Source organism: Drosophila innubila (assembly GCF_004354385.1).
Source record: "Drosophila innubila isolate TH190305 chromosome 3R unlocalized genomic scaffold, UK_Dinn_1.0 2_E_3R, whole genome shotgun sequence".
NCBI classification, from domain to species: Eukaryota; Metazoa; Arthropoda; class Insecta; order Diptera; family Drosophilidae; genus Drosophila; species Drosophila innubila.
The window spans coordinates 26,725,180-26,742,923 of record NW_022995380.1 but is presented as its reverse complement, the minus strand read 5'-3'; the positions used below and the strand labels follow the sequence as shown (position 1 = coordinate 26,742,923).

General features: G+C 37.6%; 1 protein-coding gene and 1 long non-coding RNA gene across 4 annotated transcripts in view; one reads left to right on the top strand and one right to left on the bottom strand.

Moving 5' to 3' along the window:
• The window catches only part of LOC117792577 (protein mesh), a 42,019-nt gene that overhangs the window by 13,062 nt on the left and 11,213 nt on the right, over nt 1-17,744 (top strand). Inside the window, exons 7-16 of one of the 3 annotated variants that reach the window (XM_034632774.1) lie at nt 240-408; nt 469-1,063; nt 2,471-2,593; nt 2,780-2,938; nt 3,482-4,226; nt 4,278-4,696; nt 6,268-6,455; nt 6,553-6,798; nt 6,868-6,918; nt 6,997-7,969. In XM_034632774.1, the coding sequence (XP_034488665.1) occupies nt 240-408; nt 469-1,063; nt 2,471-2,593; nt 2,780-2,938; nt 3,482-4,226; nt 4,278-4,696; nt 6,268-6,455; nt 6,553-6,798; nt 6,868-6,918; nt 6,997-7,511 (3,210 nt within the window). In that variant the 3' untranslated portion in view covers nt 7,512-7,969. Of the gene's footprint in view, nt 1-239; nt 409-468; nt 1,064-2,470; nt 2,594-2,779; nt 2,939-3,481; nt 4,227-4,277; nt 4,697-6,267; nt 6,456-6,552; nt 6,919-6,996; nt 7,970-9,198; nt 9,566-17,744 lie in introns of those variants that run through there. The other 2 variants (XR_004618184.1, XM_034632775.1) reach the window with 2 other exon arrangements.
• Nucleotides 11,148-17,721, bottom strand: LOC117792580. Its single transcript, XR_004618185.1, has 2 exons — nt 17,416-17,721; nt 11,148-11,213 (listed from the first exon to the last, which is right to left on the bottom strand). It is a non-coding gene; the product is annotated as an uncharacterized LOC117792580 (long non-coding RNA).

Sequence of the window (17,744 nt, the reverse complement as noted above, 5' to 3'; positions counted from 1 at the left end):
TTGTTTATTACAACTTATATTAATTAGCAAACCAGTTAGAAGTTTGCCAACATAATTTCGAATTGTTGTGCAAATTAGATTTACAATTTATTACATTTGGTCAAAAGTTGCAATTTGCACATACCACACACTTGTTTATAATTTAATTAAAATTCAAATTTATACCACATGCAATTAGATAGATAGATAGTGTGAGAAAGAGAGAGCGAATCTTATTAAAGCTTTTTGTTTTTCTGCAGGTTGGTTTTAATGCTGGCAACGGAACTCAGGCCTATGAATACTCACCTTACAGCCAGAACATGGTTATACGAGACTTGGCCAACAGGGGATGGGGTAATGGATTCCCTGGCAGGCATATCTTCCGCATTGATGAGCAAATTCTGATCGGCTCTTGCAACAAGGATATAGGTGCGTATACTTGATTTGATTTGAATTGATTTCTATATTGATAACACTTTGGACTGATAGACGCCGCGCTGCTGCCACTGACATTTGCCCCGGAGTCTGGCAACATGTTGGGTGGTCAGGTGGTCAACATAACCGGACCCTGTTTTGATCCCAATATACGTGTGACTTGTCACTTTGACACGGAATCTGTGCTGGGAACGTATGTGGATAGGAATCGTGTGATCTGCGTACAGCCGTTCCTCAAGGCAGAGGGTTACATACGCTTCCAGATCTCGATGGGCACACAGAGGTTCAAATGGCGTGGCAAGTACTTTGTAGAGACACCGGCAGCAGCCACCGAGAAGATCTTCTTTGCCACCGATGATGTGCACAAGAAGAACCCCAAGGAGATTCGCATTACGTGGAGTGCCTTCAATTTGACATCCAATTCGAATGCCAATGTCATGATTTCACTATGGGGTTATCGTGAGACGAAAATCGAACCCCAACTGCAGTATATTGATGTCATCGAGGCCAGTTACACGAACACTGGCAGCTACGTGATCACGCCCTCCAATTACCTCACTCGCCACAACATCAACAATGACATGCAGTTTGGCTTCCTGCAGATAAATCTGACCCAACCCGAACAATACTCCGGCTTGGCGCTCAGTCCGTAAGTGCACTAAGTGCTGATGTTATCCATTATACGCCACGTTGTCCACAGCTCGCTCCACTGTCTACTGTCCACTGTTTATTATATTTTAATTGAGTTTTAGTTGTATCAGCTGCGCTGCCCCTTGTGTCGTTCATATTTTTATTCAATTTGCAACAGCAATTTCAAAGAGCTGCCTGTGTCAACTCTCTCTCTATTGACCTTCGTGCCTCGGGGACCAATCAGTTTGCCATGACTCTGGCGCCGCTTCTGTCTCCGGCTCTGGCTTGCCGTAGATGACAGTCTATAATTACGGGCAATGGCTAATCAATAGCTTAGCGAAATGTGTTTTCTATGGCCACTACCACTTTCCATTGAACTCAAAGTGTTCATCTACGTTATCCTCATTTGCATAGATTGGTTGAAACCTTTATCTTAATTTACTGCGCTTCCCTTTTAAATACCCTGTGCCTGCAAAGTTACTCAAGACGATATTATAAATTGTTGCCAATGTCTGAAATGTATTAAATTATAAAATATTAAAAATTATCACCTCATTTAGTTCAGCTTAGGGTATGTTCCAGTCGTGCTTTGTTACTAGTTAATTTTTTTAATCGCTTTGTAATTATTTTGCACTTAAACTCGAAGTATTTGCAGCTGCTTAACTTTCATAAAGAGCTCGCATAGTAAAGAAAATCTTAATCGAACTGCAATATTAATACTAAGAAAATTAGCTTAACATGTTTTTGCCTTATAAACGCAAAGTTGGAAAAAAGTTTGCTGAATTTTTAATGAATATTTTCGCAGACTGTTGTTAAGTTTAATATTAAACGTAGTGGAAATTAAATTTACAGCGAATAATTTTTTGTGAAAATTGGCACAATTGGCAGCTGTGTTTTCACCAGGCTAAAACTCTAGTGCTAGGGATTTGAGTTTATTATACCTTTGGGTGTCGTTACTTTCACTTCGGTCGACGTGGCTTATACCATTATGTGTTATATCAGTTTCAGTATTTAATCTTTGTTCAATGAGGAATAGGCGTGTTTTTTTTTTTAAATTTAAAGCGTATCTGTTTCAAAACTTATTAATTTGAGATTTTAATTTTTTCTCTTTATTAAATATGAATGATTTTTAGTTTTGCACTCTATAATCTTATACTGCATATATTTTATTAAATAGAAATGGTGATATTATTGAAGGTAAAAGAATTCAACCTCAGACCCTTGGACATGTTTACATTTAATTAATCTATATTATTTTAAATTGTTGAGAAAATGATAATATATCAGAAAGGGAATAATTTTTTTAATGACAGTGTGCACTAGAAAATGTATTATTTTATGTAACAAGTGTTCGTTGGCTGACATGGCGTATGATTATTATCAATAGTTAAATTTAACTAACGCTCAAATTGTGTTAATTTCATAGAGTTCTGTGGTCACGCCCAATTCCATTGGCCTGGTATATGGCACCCCAGTGGGAGCAGAAACATGGCAAACGCTGGCCCCGTGCTTTATGTGATAATTGGATACGCGCCGACCGATTCCTCAGGTAAGTCAAGGCTTCGAATTAAGGCAGTGCCAAAGCAAAAGCCATGCAGTCGGTGCCAGCAATTAAATGCTGTGCTAATTAAAAGCTGCCTCATGACCAATGGCGAATGTCTAATTAGACAAACAGCTCACAGTTTTGGCTGCCTCAATGAAATAACCTTAAATATGATGCCTATTTATATTGCAGAAACTTTGCTGCCGACTTGCCGCTGTGCCCGTGCACCCTGGAACAGGCTGTGCTCGATAAGGGTCGCTTCCGGCCGGATCGTGAGTGCGACAAGGACTCCAATCCCAGCTGTCTGCGTCATCGTGGCGCCATTCATTGTGTGGTCAGTGGAACGCCAGTGTAAGTATCCATTCAAACCAATTCATTGATCTATTAAAACTATTTATACCCGTTACTTAAAAAAATAAGTAAAAGGGTAAATTAAATTTTTGACACGCCTCCGTAAATTGCGAAAAACCGTCCGTCCGTCTGTTCAAACACAAGGATCTTAGAGACTATAAGAGCTAGAGTAACCAAATTTGGCATACAGATTTTCATAGACCCCACGCAGATCAAGTTTGTTTCAAATTTAAGCCACGCCTCTTTCCATCTAATACAGTTTTTATGTTAAATAACGTTATCTATTAATATTATCTATAAACTCACTAAACCGCTGCAAGATCGGACGTGTAGGACGGGAGTAATAGCTAACCAAAGTTATTAATAAAGTTATTATTTTAATACAATCTCCTAAAAGTATGCAGTAGTTTTTTTTAGTTAGTTATTTCTTCAAAGAACTTTTATATATATTGATGTAAGTAACCTATAGGTATCCTATGGTCGGGAACTCGACTACAGCCTTTCCTACTTGTTTTATCTGTACTTCTTAAACTCCTTTTGCAGTGCACAGGGTGCTGAGCAGCAGTGTTGTTATGATCGCTATGGCTTCTTGATGCTGACCTATGATCAAATGTGGGGATCACGTCCACGTCGTATTCATAATCTGGGCAAGATGCCATGGAATGAGGCCAGCAAAGTGCCCTCGTTGTCCATGTGGTTCCACGATATGCGTCCCTTCTACTCCTGCTGCTTCTGGCAGGAGGAACAGGCGGTGGGCTGTGAAACCTATCGCTTCGAGCGTCGCCCTTCACAGGATTGTGTTGCCTATCAGGCACCAGGTATTGCCGGCGTCTTTGGCGATCCCCATTTGATAACGTTCGATGGCAGCGCTTATACTTTCAATGGACTGGGTGAGTTTGTTTTAACGCGTAGCACAGATCAAAGCGAACGCTTTGAGGTGCAGGGACGCTTCGAGCAGCTGCCACCGAACTACTACGGCCAGGTGATGGCCACCCAGCTGACATCGGTGGCCATGAGGGGCAATACCACAACCACAATTGAGGTGCGTCTGCGTCCTCTTCACGCTCGTTGGCGCTACCGTCTGGATGTGTTGGCCGATGGACGCAAGGTTTACTTTGATCGCGAGAGCTTGAAGTTCCAGCACTTTGATGGAGTGACTGTGTATACGCCAACCACCTTGTTGAATCAGTCTCAGGTTGTGGTTCAGTTCGACGCAGGCGTTGGTGTGGAGATCGTCGAGAATGAGGGCTTTATGACGGGTCGTGTGTTCCTGCCCTGGAAGTTTATTGTAAGTTGCAGTGCAGCCTTCTCTGAGCTTGGCTAATCATGTGTTTTGCAGAATAAAACTGCTGGACTATTTGGCAATTGGAGCTTCAATCCAATGGACGACTTCACGCTGCCCAATGGCCAGGTGGCCTCCATCAATCTCAATGACCAGCGCAGCTTGTACAACAACTTTGGCCTCAAATGGATGCTCACGGATCGCGATGTACCCAATGTGGGTGCCGCCTTGTTCACTCGAGAATTCGGTCGCATGGCCAGCTATTATTCGAATGCATCATTCCTGCCCAACTTTGTTATGGATCCAGCCGACTTCCTGCCCTCCAATCGCAGCTTCGATCTCCAGCGTGCCGAGGAACTGTGCGGCGAGTGCTCACAGTGTCAATATGATTATGCGATGACTCTCAATCGAGACTTGGCGCACTTCACCAAGAACTATTACGATAGTTTGGTTAATATGCAGGCGGAGAATGCCCAGTGAGTAACTGAGAATTTTTCTATTTATTTGTTTATTATTTATTTATTATTTATCGTCAATTTAAACAAGCTCTAAGTTCGTTCTTCATTTAAATATCAATAAGTTAAAACATTGAAATTGGTATAAAACAACACTTTAAACTTGCTTCTGAGACCTTTCAATCATCCAATGTCATCTCGAATTGGATAAAATTTTTGACTTGTAAAGTTGCTAAGTCAAGGGTCTGACCAACTTCAAATTTTTATAACTTTGCCAAAACTAAAGTGATTTTCAAGCGAAATTGCATTTCGATCATGGTTTGGCCTCTTTATTAATTCTGCATTCAAATTTAATTAGTTTCATAAGAAAAAAATTTTCATCTTGGAAATGGTTTTTCGATTTTTATACCAAAGGGTCCCCCCTTTGAAATTTCGAAAATTCAAAATTTTAAATCTCAAGTTTACACTTTTAATCAACTTCTAGTATCGTAATTAGTATAAACCAACACTTTAAATTAAATTCTGAGACATTTCATTTTTTTGTAAAAAATCATGCCAAATTGAACAAAAATTTGGACTTGTGTTATGGCTAAATCCGCAGTCTGACCAACTTCAAACTGTCATAACTTGATCAAAACTGAACCGATTTTTAAGCGGAATGTCATTTTTATCATTGTTTGGCATTTTTATTCATTCTGCATTCAAACTTTATTAAATTCTTAAAAAAAATATTTTCCTTTAGATTCTACTAGATATTGATCTCGATGCTAAGGGTCCCCCCTTTGATATTTCGAAAATTCAAAATTGTAAATCTCAAGTTTTCACTTTTAATCAACTCCTTATATCGTAATTAGTATAAAACAACACTTTAAATTTGATTCTGAGACGTTTCATTTTTTTTGTAAAAAATCATGCCAAATTGAACAAAAATTTTGACTTGTAAAATGGCTAAATCCGCAGTCTGACCAACTTCAAACTGTCATAACTTGATCAAAACTGAGCCGATTTTAAAGCGGAATGTCATTTCAATCATTGTTTGGCATTTTTATTCATTCTGCATTCAAATTTTATTAAATTCTTAAAAAAAAATATTTTCCACTAGATTCTATTAGATATTGATTTCGATGCTAAGGGTCCCCCCTTTGAAATTTTGAAAATTCAAAATTTTAAATCTCAAGTTTTCACTTTAAATCAACTCCTTATATCGTTATTAGTATAAAACAACACTTTAAATTTGATTTTGAGACCTTTCATTTTTTTGTAAAAAATCATGTGAAATTGAACAAAAATTTTGACTTGTAAAGTGGCTAAGTCCACAGTCTGACCAACTTCAAACTTTCATAACTTTGCCAAAACGAAAGTGATTTTCAAGCGAAATCTCATTTCGATCATGGCTTATCCTCTTTATTCATTCTGCATTCAAATTTAATTTATTTAAAACAAATAAAAATTATACCCAAAATCTTGATTTTGATTAGAATGCACATGTTCCTGTTTCCACTTCTTTTGTCATAATTAATATAAGACAGTATTTATCATTTTTTTATCTTATCTGTTCACTTTTTAATCCTTGACTCCTTGACTAATTCCAGACGCGTGGTATCCTGCGGCGTGTTGCAAACTCCGCGCTTCGGTCGCAAGCTTAGCTTTGATTTCATGCCAGGAGCAAAGGTGGCATTTGAGTGCAATGAGGGATTCATTTTGGTGGGCGATCAGCGTCGTGAATGCCTGTCGAGTGGTCTGTGGAATTTACCCGAATACGGCTATACGGAGTGTCTGCGTAAGTTGAAACAAAGTTTATATAGCATCTTCTTTTGTCCTTTTGGATTTGCTCACCGTCAGCTTGTGTGCTGCTGTTGCTCTTTGACCTCGTACAGGTGAAGTTTATTACACGCGTCGGGTCGCTTTCATAGCAATTGGCATTATCGTACTCGTTATATGCCCATTGATGCTGTGCATCGTTTGTGGCGTCTATCGCTATCGTCAGAAGCAGCTGAAGGAGGATCCCCATTGGCAGATGCCCGTACTGCCCCGTTCACGTGCCGGTTCGACTCGCAATTTGCGCACCCTGAACTATGACCCCGAAGACGATAGCGATACCGATGCGAGCACGCTGAAAAAAAGTAGGTCCTACGATAAAGTATATCGCACGAATGAACCATTACCCGGCAAACCGCAAATTGATTTTCCAGCTAAGAAATGGGATCTGGATGAGAACGATGAGGATGTGACATCATCGGAAGGTAGTGATAATAGAACTAGCACAAAACTTGCCAAGGACATTTCCTACATTAATCAAACTAACGTTGCCCACGCAACAGGTGAGAAACCCAAGCAGTCCGGTCGTCGCTCCCTCCGCTCTGGCTCCACCACCGAACTGGACCACGATGGCACCCCAATCGATCCAGCCGCCGCTGGCCACCACGATGCCGAGGACGATGATTTCGATGAGGGCGATGTACACACGGGCACACTCCATCCAGCCGGCTACCATCATCCGCTGTCGCCGGAGGAGGCCGACCAACTGCATCGCCAGCAATACAGTCCCACGTTCAGTGGCGTCGATAGTCGCACCAGTGCCGCCAGCTCCATCAACTACAATCCCCAGGCAGCGGGACAGAATCGCTTCGGAGGCGTGCCAGTGTTGCCCAACAACACGCAATATTACAATGGGCCACCATCGGGCGTGCCACAAGCGGCAGCGGCAGCGGCAACGCCGTTGCGCATTGCGCCCACACTGCCTGCCACACAGCTGACGCAAGACAGCGGCCTACCCTCACCGCCACCACTTGCCACATCGCCAACGCCATCAGTGCAAAAGTCCACAGAGGTTTAGGACTTGACATTTAATATGCACCAACTCACAAGCACACACAAACATATACCATTAACATACATCAACATATACATATGCACAGGCTACAAAGTTCAAATTTGTATAACTAATGTCATACATACACACACACATACGTATCTACTTATTATACTTAATAATTATTGTTTAACTTTGCTAATTACCCACCTGTCATCGTAATTTGTACTCGTAATTGTTGTTGTTCTTCGACCATGACTCTTGCAATTATCACCTGTTAAAAACATAAATGTTTAACAAATAGCCCAGGAATATGTACAAAACATATATAATTAGCATATTAATATTTAAACAACTCATACACAATGTTTTGCTTGCAGTTTGTATAAGTTTCCTCTGGTTACGAGTTGACAATTTTTTCGTTTTTCAATTGTAAAGTTCATCATTTAATCAATAAAGCATAACTTGTTAATACTATAAAATCGTTATGTTAAATTCACAACCATTTTCAGCGTGCTCAGATAATGCCAATTGTTACATGAAAGTTGACACCTCGCACAATTTTGTCAAATATAGTAAATGGAAAATTTTCTTAGAACACGCCTTTGAGATATCCAGCGAATGCCTGTCAATTTTCTGTAATAATTTGCATAACGAGCGAAACCAAATTGCATTCACAATTTACACTATGCAGCACATTTGAGTTCAGCTTCAGTCAGATATTGCGAGTTCGAATACTAAATCTAAATACTTCTACATCATAAAAAAATTGCTGTTATTAAATAAATCAAATATTATTTTTCAGAAAATAAAATATCATTCAATCACTTCAAAATAATTAACTTGCATACACATATCTTATTAACAAAAGATTTTTTTTTAATTTTTTCTTCATTTTAATACAATAACAAAAGATTCCATCTGCAGTTCACATTTTTAAATTATATTTAAAAATATATTAAAGTTCTTACATGTGTTCATATGTTATAAAAACTTTTAATCTATAAAACATAAATCTTAATTGAACTAATAGAAAAATTCTAAATATGATTTGAAAGTACTCAAATTTCATCTAAATATCTTGAAAAATAATGACATTCAGTCCAAAAAATTTCTGACATAATTATTATTAAATTTTGATTCAAATAGACACTTTTTTACAACGTGCTTTAGCAAATGTTTGATTCTTAAGATTTTGTTTGGTAAGCTTCGATTTTCTTGTAGCATAGTGTAATGTGCATTGCAGCGCAAAGTGACTGCCTCGAAATGTACGAGCATATCGAAGCAATAGGGCCAAAGCCAAAGACATTAATCTTGAGCTAACTGTCACGTGTTTCGCACGCCTTGGACACGCCCCTCGCCCCCGTACTGGGGTATGTCCTGGGAATATAGCAAATGTATTGTGTGCATTACGCTGTTGTCAATCAATCTTGAGCAAATTGATGGACAAGTTGCCGTTACTTATGTGAATGTGTGAGAGGAAGTGTGAGTGTGTGTGTGTGTGTGTGAAACGTTTCAAATTCTTACAGAATGACGATGCGCTCAAAAGTAGGCAACTAGTTTTATGCTCTCGATGCCAAAATGGATGACCATCAATGTCTTACCGCTTGATTAATTTATGAATACAATTTTTCAAATGGCAAAACACGTGGCCAACATTCCATTTGCTTTTTGTCTATGCCAACTGCACCTCTATCTTACGCCCTTGCAGGTCACGAAGAGCATTCGGCACGCGTGGCGAGCATTTCTCTGGGCATGGTGCTCCTTATTGTGATTCCCTGCCTGCTGCTGCTCGTCTGTGGTGCAAACTATTGGATACGTGAGCGAATTGCCAAGGAGGAGGCCGAAGCAGCCGCTGCTCTATTGCCGAATCGCAAATGGAAGCGACCTTAGCGGGTGCAAAATGGTAACAAGAATCAGATCCAGGACATCTGATTATTACGTTAATGATTGTCAGGAATAATCATAATGACATGGGTTGTGAGAGCTGATCATGGTTTTTATTAACTATAGTTATAAGTATAATTTATGTAAACAGTTTCTATTATAAATAAATATTGCCATCCTAGAAGGAGAAAGCGACTTCCGTAATAAATTAAAGTACAAAAATATGACTACTAAGTCTTAAAAAAAATTGTTTTGTTTTTATTTTTAATAGTATTAGACTAGAACTCTTTTTATTTTTTTCAAAAAATAATATATTAGCAATATTGCAAACCGCAATAAATTAAAGTGGTTTTCAACATGAATTTAAAAAAATTAAAAAATTTGCGAAATGTAACACAACATTTAAAAGTTTTCAAATTTAGACTCAAATTGATTATTTAATATACTATAATATCCCCTATTTAAGTACATATTATTATAAAAAAATTAACTAGAAACTTCTCTGTCATTTCCCAATTCAAATAAATTTATAGACTTTGCATGTTCAGGGTTCAATAAGATATTGTTTTTATTTATACTTTTAGGTTACATGTGTATTTATATTATATCATAGTTTTAACATATTTAACATTTACACATTACATATAGCAGGACAGAGAAATAGGGAGAGAGAAACAGTGAAAAAGAACAGAGTGATTTCAGCTTATCTTTTTAATATACAATACAACTTATGAACTCTCGATATTCTCCCAACTCTATTAACACTTTCAACTCGTACTATCCAACTATGTAAATTTGCATCTTAAGCTAATCATAAACACGTGACTTACAAGAATTTTCAGCTGAACAGTTAAGTATCTAATAGATTGCAGTTATCGTATTGGTATCTTATTGGTTTTTAGGCATGAATTTCTGCTTTCTATACTGATATTGTGTGGTTATAATGCTTTACTTTGTGAAATATGATGGCTTAAGAACTATAAAGCTATTTTCAGTTTAAGTGTAGTACTTGTACAGATTTGTCTTCATAACACTTACATACTTACGCACGTATTCGTGTATATATTGCCAATAGATTCAATAGATGTACATCAAAATTCACAAAGGAATAAACATATGTATTATCTCTTCCAATGTTTATTTTGTGTTTTTTTTCATGACTTTATCTTTGCTTAATATAATTGGTTGAGTTTCGGATGCTGTAAGCATTATTCCACTGATTACTTTGGTTCATATATATAGTATAGATATATACATATATATATTTGAGAATTCTTTGGTTATTTTGTTATTTGGTTATCTGGTTATTAACTTGTTTATTAGTACTTCTTGGTGCAGTTGAGTTTCTAACATTTCTTTTGCTGGTTGTGGTCTACAATTGTAAATGCTACAATTGTTGGTGCCTTTTGTAGTATTCTTAGATATAGTTACGTGTTCTGCTTAATTAAATATATTCCAAAAACTTTGTGGATTAGAATGTTTTGCCTTACATTGTCTGTTTATAGATATTTATACAGTTCTTATTCGCATGAGTACATTTGAAAAGAATCTTTAGTGTTGTATAATTAGAATTATGTGTGTAGTGCCTACATAAATTACATCTATAGTACAAAGCACAAAAAGTTCAGCCTAAGAAACCATCACAAAGTAGAAAAATAAATATTAACACATTTAGTTTATATTCACAAACACTCGAAAAGCTTCACGAATAATCATTTAACTCATTTTTTTTTACAGGTAAAACATTCATAATCACATTCATTATATATTTTTATCTAAATACAACATACGAGTAGTTACAGCTTGAGAATGCTTTTGAATCCTCTACATTTCTGATTTCTGAAAATGAATTAAATTGACAAAATATTAAATAGAGAAAAAACAAAATAAAAACCAATATATTATTATATACTAGAAATTGAGCGTTATGTAAATAAAAAGTTCATTAGGTTTTCAGCTTGAATGTCTCACAAACTGCCATAAAATGTGGTTAAATAAAAAATCAAAGTCCAAAGAAGTCGCCGTCTTACAGTTACGCACCATTGAATTTGTTTGTTTTCGTTTCGTTTCGATTTCTGTTTCTGTTGTTGTTTATTTTTTGTGTTTTTTGGGCTTCTATGCGCATGCAATTCAATTTGAACCCTTTACGGGCAATTACGTTGCCAAAGCCGAGTTGGCTGGCTAACAGTGTCAATGTCAAAGTTGAAACCTGGCCGCATTGTGGTAACTTTTGCTGCCTCGTTTTATATGCCAAGTGCGTGGGCCAAAACAAACTACAAAGGCGCAAAACAACTTTTGATTGCCAAAAACCAGATCACGGTTATCTGTTCGTTGGGTCTCTGACTCCCATAGAAAATTAAAAATTGCAATCACGTAAACATCTAGAAAGCTCAAAGGTCTGCCAACGAACGATTATTTGTAACGCAAACGCAAGTTGAAGAATTTTTTGGGTTTGCTTTATGCTCTGTCCTGCGGTCAGCGAGAACTAAATTCTAAATACGAGCAGCAAATAAATTCAATTTACTATGAAACAAACAAGAAACACATACATATTCAAGTCGAGGTGGAATAAATAATTTATTTAAAGCTTACAAATTTCTGGCATTTAAATGCGAAGAGAGAGCAGCAAGGGGATCTGTTGATCGTAATTGCACATGCATGTAAACTGTAAGCTGTTGACAAGCACCCACTCCCATCAAATATACACCCTCACACAGACACACACACAAACAGATGACACGCTAAGCAATTTAACAATTTTACAGACAATTAAACAACAACATTCTGTCCGGTTTTGGCTGCTCACAGGACGGTGTAAGCTCGTACTTTGTTAGCTGGCTGGGACTGTCATTGAATTGGCTGCTGCTCAACAAAATGGCTTAAATGTACTTGCCTTGGTCTGTACATAAACTATCGATTAGTTTAATGCGCAAAAAATACGAGCAAACTTCGAGCTCATGAGTGTTGTGGGGGAGAAGGAATCGAGGCTGCTCCTGTCAGGTTCACAGATGGGCAGAGTATATAACAAATTGAATTAAAATTGTAAATATCACAACATTCAGGCGCGAACTTTATGGCCCACAAATCAAATGCACAAACTGTGACTGCGCTGCGCATTTTGCCATGCCAAATGTTGCCCATACGCTCCGTTGGCCAACTGACCTACCCTCGACTGGACTCGACTGTCTGCCTGTCTGCCTGTCTGTCTGTCTGTCTGCCTGTTCAGCTGTAACCGTTGTGCATGTCGTGACAAAATGTGGTGTAAAAGGACAACAAAAACAGCTGCCCTCAATGTTGTTTGTTGTTGATGTGGGGGGCGTAAAGCTTTGTTTTTTCACTTTCATCTTTCATTGTTTGTGGCCATGAAACAAAGAGCTGTAAATGGAGACAATGCATTTTGTGGCCAATACTCGTAATTATTGTATGGCTTGGATAGAACCATTTGCAACAAATTCAGTTATATGAAAATATATAAGCAAACCCGTATATTGTAATTAAATATTTTGCATAGTCAAACCATTTTCAGTTCAGTTCAATAAATTGGACTGAGAAAATAATAAATCGTATCAGAGCTCAATTTACTATGCTAAGCTCGATTCGAATTGATTTGTTGCAGGCAACATTTGTGGCATTAGGAAGTGGATTTGTTTTGTAACCAGCTGCAGATGTGGCTGCATCAAGTGGTGGCATGTGGCATGAGGCATGTGGCATGAGGCTGGTGGAGTGCGGTGCATGCTCTCCAATGTATGCAAATGAAAGGCGTCTGTTTGCCAACGCTGTCATCTGTCTTTCGCATCTGTTTGCCTCTCTCTCTCGCACTATATGTTTGTCTCTTTGTCTGACTAACTGACTATGCAGAGGGGGGCGTTTAGTTAATGCTGTTGTTAAATTGTGCATTGTGTGTTTGTATTTGTGTTTGCAGGCGTTTCCGCTTTAATTAAAATTAGTGCCTTGTTTTCGATTAAGACTTGACTCGACTGTTTAGAGAAGATGTTCTGTTTGGCATAGACAAATGTTTGTAAATGTTCTCGGTTTGCGGTTCCATTTAGATTCACGTAATTTAGTGGACATTTGCTTTGGGGACTTTGGTCGGGTATGATTATAATGGAAGTGAAGTCCTCCCAGGCGACAGCAGTGTATGAACATAAAAAGAAAAGATCAAATAGAAAAAGTTCTAGTTGGAAAACTAACCACTTTGGAAAAACTTTTGGCTGTCTTAAATAAGCAAAAGGGACAATCACTTTGTAATGTGTACGTGTATGTTATATTTGTCCTTGCCTCTGTTGTGGCACATAGGCACAAAGTAACCGGAAGAGCCTTTGGTTTCATAGTCTTTGTTTGCTTAAGGTAAGCAAATTCCACAAGATGAAATAATTCAATAAACAAAGTATCTTTTCTATGCGAATTTAACGTGTGCCAACGTGCGAGAAATTTCTATTAAGATGCGCAACACATGTCAGAGAAGTTTGTCGCCACTTAACAGAGGCGAAACCCTTTTAAGGTCCTAACTAATTTGGCATTACACACACAGCGTATGCGTAATTTTTCCTGTTTCCCGCTGACATATAACATGTCACGCCTGAAAGTATGCAGCACCGGAAGCAACAGCGGCCAAGCACAATGCGATTATCATCATCATTGGTGTTGGCGTTGTCATCAGCATTAACGTTAGACGTATTATTATCTGGCTAAACTTTTTGCCTTCCGTTCTTTTTTTTAGCATCTGTCTCAAGCATTAAATGCAGAGCGAGTATAGCAGCTTTGTTGTGCAATTGGAATTGTTGTCAAACTATCATTATACTTTGAGTTTATTAAGATCATATTCAAGAAGGGATACGAAATGAAGCTTATTCTGCACAATATAATTTTAAAGAATATTGATATTAAAGCTAAGATTTACTTATTTAGAGATTTTGATTTTGTAATCAACCGAGTTAAAAGATTTATATTTTTAGAGTTTTAAAAATAAACATTTGTATGTATTTCAAAAGCTTTTGATTGAATTTAATTCCATCCAAAACGTGTTTTTTTTTTTTTTAATTTTTACTTTTTTTTTTTTTTTTTTTTGATACGTTTATTTATATTATGAGCACGCTACATGCTACTTAAAGCATTTTCAGTGCAATTTCAAGAATTAACAGAACAGGTAAGTTACAGATTTATTTTAAACATGGCAGGGTTCGAACCCAGCTATTTTTTTCGTATTTCTTTCTGTTTTTTGAATAATTTGACCGGTCTTAGAGTATGCCAGTTTCGGCGTGTTGAGCCTAAAAGTTTCTTTGCTTTTTTCTCACTTTCCTTTTTGTTCAGGCTTGCCTAGCGATATGAGCTTTGCCTCTGACATTTTGTCGTCAGCGGCTCATCGTAATCATAATTTCCATCTATATGAATTTTTAATGAGAAAAAACCAACTCGAACTGGAAGAAGCCGCTTAGCACAGCAGAGCAGTGCCTGTCACTTGCAATTCCAACTAAATTTTTTATAAGGCTGACACGCAATGGCCTTGAAAAAAGACAGGATGCCCAGACCCAGACTTGAACCTAGGCACAAATCCAGGTCACGCCTTAAGTCTGTTCAGCTAAGAGCATCAAGTTTATGTTGTATTTAGTTGAGCAAATATTTATTTGATTGGTTTTGTGATTTGAATTTGCGTATTTGAGCTGTAAGCGATGCGAACAGAAAAGGAAATTGTGCGAGGAAAAATAAAAAAAAAAAGGAAAATGAAAATGAAAATATATATATGTACTTGTATATTGATGGATATGCTTGAATTATGTGCAAGCTTCACTGGATATCGAAATGTAAAGAAAGAGAACGTATAAACAGACAGAAAATGATTGAATGAGGCGCCACATGATAAATGACACGAAAGCAGAGATGGCGAATTCTGAATGACACAAGTTGCAAGTTGATAAAGGGAAAAACTGGAAAACTCTTTAATAAGGCAGTCAGGCAGCACTACTTAATTAAGTGCTCATTAAAGTTGTGATTTAAGTGAATAAGATATGCAGTCACCAACATAAATTAAGCCTGCGAAATCATTGTAAAGTGAGATAAAACGACCACGTCAGTCATTATGCCTGAAAATTCAATTGAAAATCCCTTGCAATTATATTAAAGCTCCCCCGTTCAGCTTTAATATCAAAGAAAAATTAAATAAAAAATGCGACTTGCTAGTAAAAAAAGCAACAAACCAGCGGCAACATGCTGTACAAATAAGCCGGATGCGAGCAATGAATAAAAGCCAAATAGTAGAAATGAAGAAAAATTTAAAGGATACGGAGAACAAAAAAACGGAGATTTGGGTATGGAAATGGACACCGGATGCCTTCAGCGGACCGTAACGAAAGTGTTGCCGGATTTTGAGCAACCCAGCGAGGCATTTTCGCATTTTATTATATTATGCCAACAATATTGCTGTAATGAGCCAAATATTTTGGGGTTCGTTATAAATTCAAATCAGCTGCTAACCAAAAATATGATATATTTAAATTTTGAAATGTGCCTAACAAATAATTGTTTTTATCCTTTTAATTGTCAAACTTATGTTGGGCAATATGAGAGCATATTTCACTATAAAGAGAATTGCGACAACTAATCAATGTTAATCCATTTCTAACGAGACGTCGTTAGGCTTAACACACACACACACACACTCACACATATACATACATTGAAATGGCATCATCATCAAAATGCCTTCCAACTTTCAAGTCATCAAATTGCAATGTTGTTGTTGTTATTGCTATTATGGTTGGCATTGTTGGCATTTAACGATAATGTGCACATATCGAGGCCATAAACAGACATTGAAGGCCAATATAAAGTGTCTGCCAAAGGGGACGACATCAGAGCCAAACAAAATCTGTATGCAAGTCTACAACTCTCTCTAAATTTGTATCTGTCTCCGTATTTATATCTGTATCTGTATCTGTATCGGTATCTGTATCTGTGCATGGGTCGTCGTGTAGGCGTCTAATACGATTCGCTTTGCCCCAATGTCATATACATTAACAAAGTTTCGGGCTAAAGATAAACTTGAGTTACATTCATACGAGGGTCGCTTGGTAATTTGTAGCAGAAGTTTCTGCATCACAGCAAAACTGTCGACATTTTAAAGTGTATGCATTGATTGTAGTTTAAAACGAAGAGTCCAGAATTTCAGTGTTAGGCTTAGAATCTAGTACAAATTCTAGCAACTTTTTGTACGTATATCTATATATTTACTTTTGAAGCTGCCCTCGCGAAAATATATCTGTAGTTTGTCTGGAAGCTTTTCTGCTTCTGCGGTTGTTTGTTTGTGCCAAATATTTGATACGAAAATATGTGTTAAATTCCATCTCTCATCCCTATTTTCTTTTCGGCACTTTCCTCTGCTTGGTTTGTTGTGGTTCCTGAAATATATATAAAGCGTTTGGACTCGCTTGCAGCATCTCGGCTAGCCGAACTTTTGTAAACAAAAAGCACACTCAAAATAAATGCAAACAATTCGCTCGGCACCAGCGGCTTGTGAACTGTTGACAATCCTTTTTGCAGCCCAGCAAAGTATGCTACAAAATGTTAGACGAGAATGAGGAGGGGAATGAGGAGCCTGACTTGGGCTGCTACTGAAGTAGATATATTTAACTGTTTGCCATATTATGGCTTTTATATTGAGTTGTTTTGGACTTATCTAGTTTACTGTCAACTGGCAACAACGAGAGGACTCTGCAAACAACGTTCCAGTGACATGAAACTTCTATCAGAGCATTTATTTTTTATATGGCTGATATCAAATGTTGTTTGGAGTTTGAGCACGAGCACAACACTTTGCCTAGAAAGGGGCATAAAAATCAAATATAATGCTTATTTTTCAAGCACCGATACACTGTCTATGATTTATGCAGTACAAATAAGCGAAGTAAATATGCCATAAATTACGTATACGCCTGCGTAATAGCTGAAGAAATGTAAATCATTTGTAAAATAAGTTAGACCTGAACAAAAGTCACTTGAATGCTGGCTGAGTGGTTACAGATAGAAGAGCATTAACATAAATTACCTTGCACAACGATCCAACGATGCTGATGCTGATGCCAACTCCGACCGCACCGCAATGTCTTCGCACGCAGCACACAGATACACACAGATACACACGGAGCAAATGCAGGCCAAGATAGGACAAATACAAAGTCATAGCAATGAAGTGGTTAAGTGGCCAACTAACACAGACAGACACATACACACAGCCAGACACACACAGCCAGACACACACACACACACACACACACACACACACACACGGCTAGATAGACGACAGTCAGGAGTGCACGTAGATTTGCAGCGCCAACTTTACAGTATATAGTATTTCAACAGCAGCGAGTCGAATCC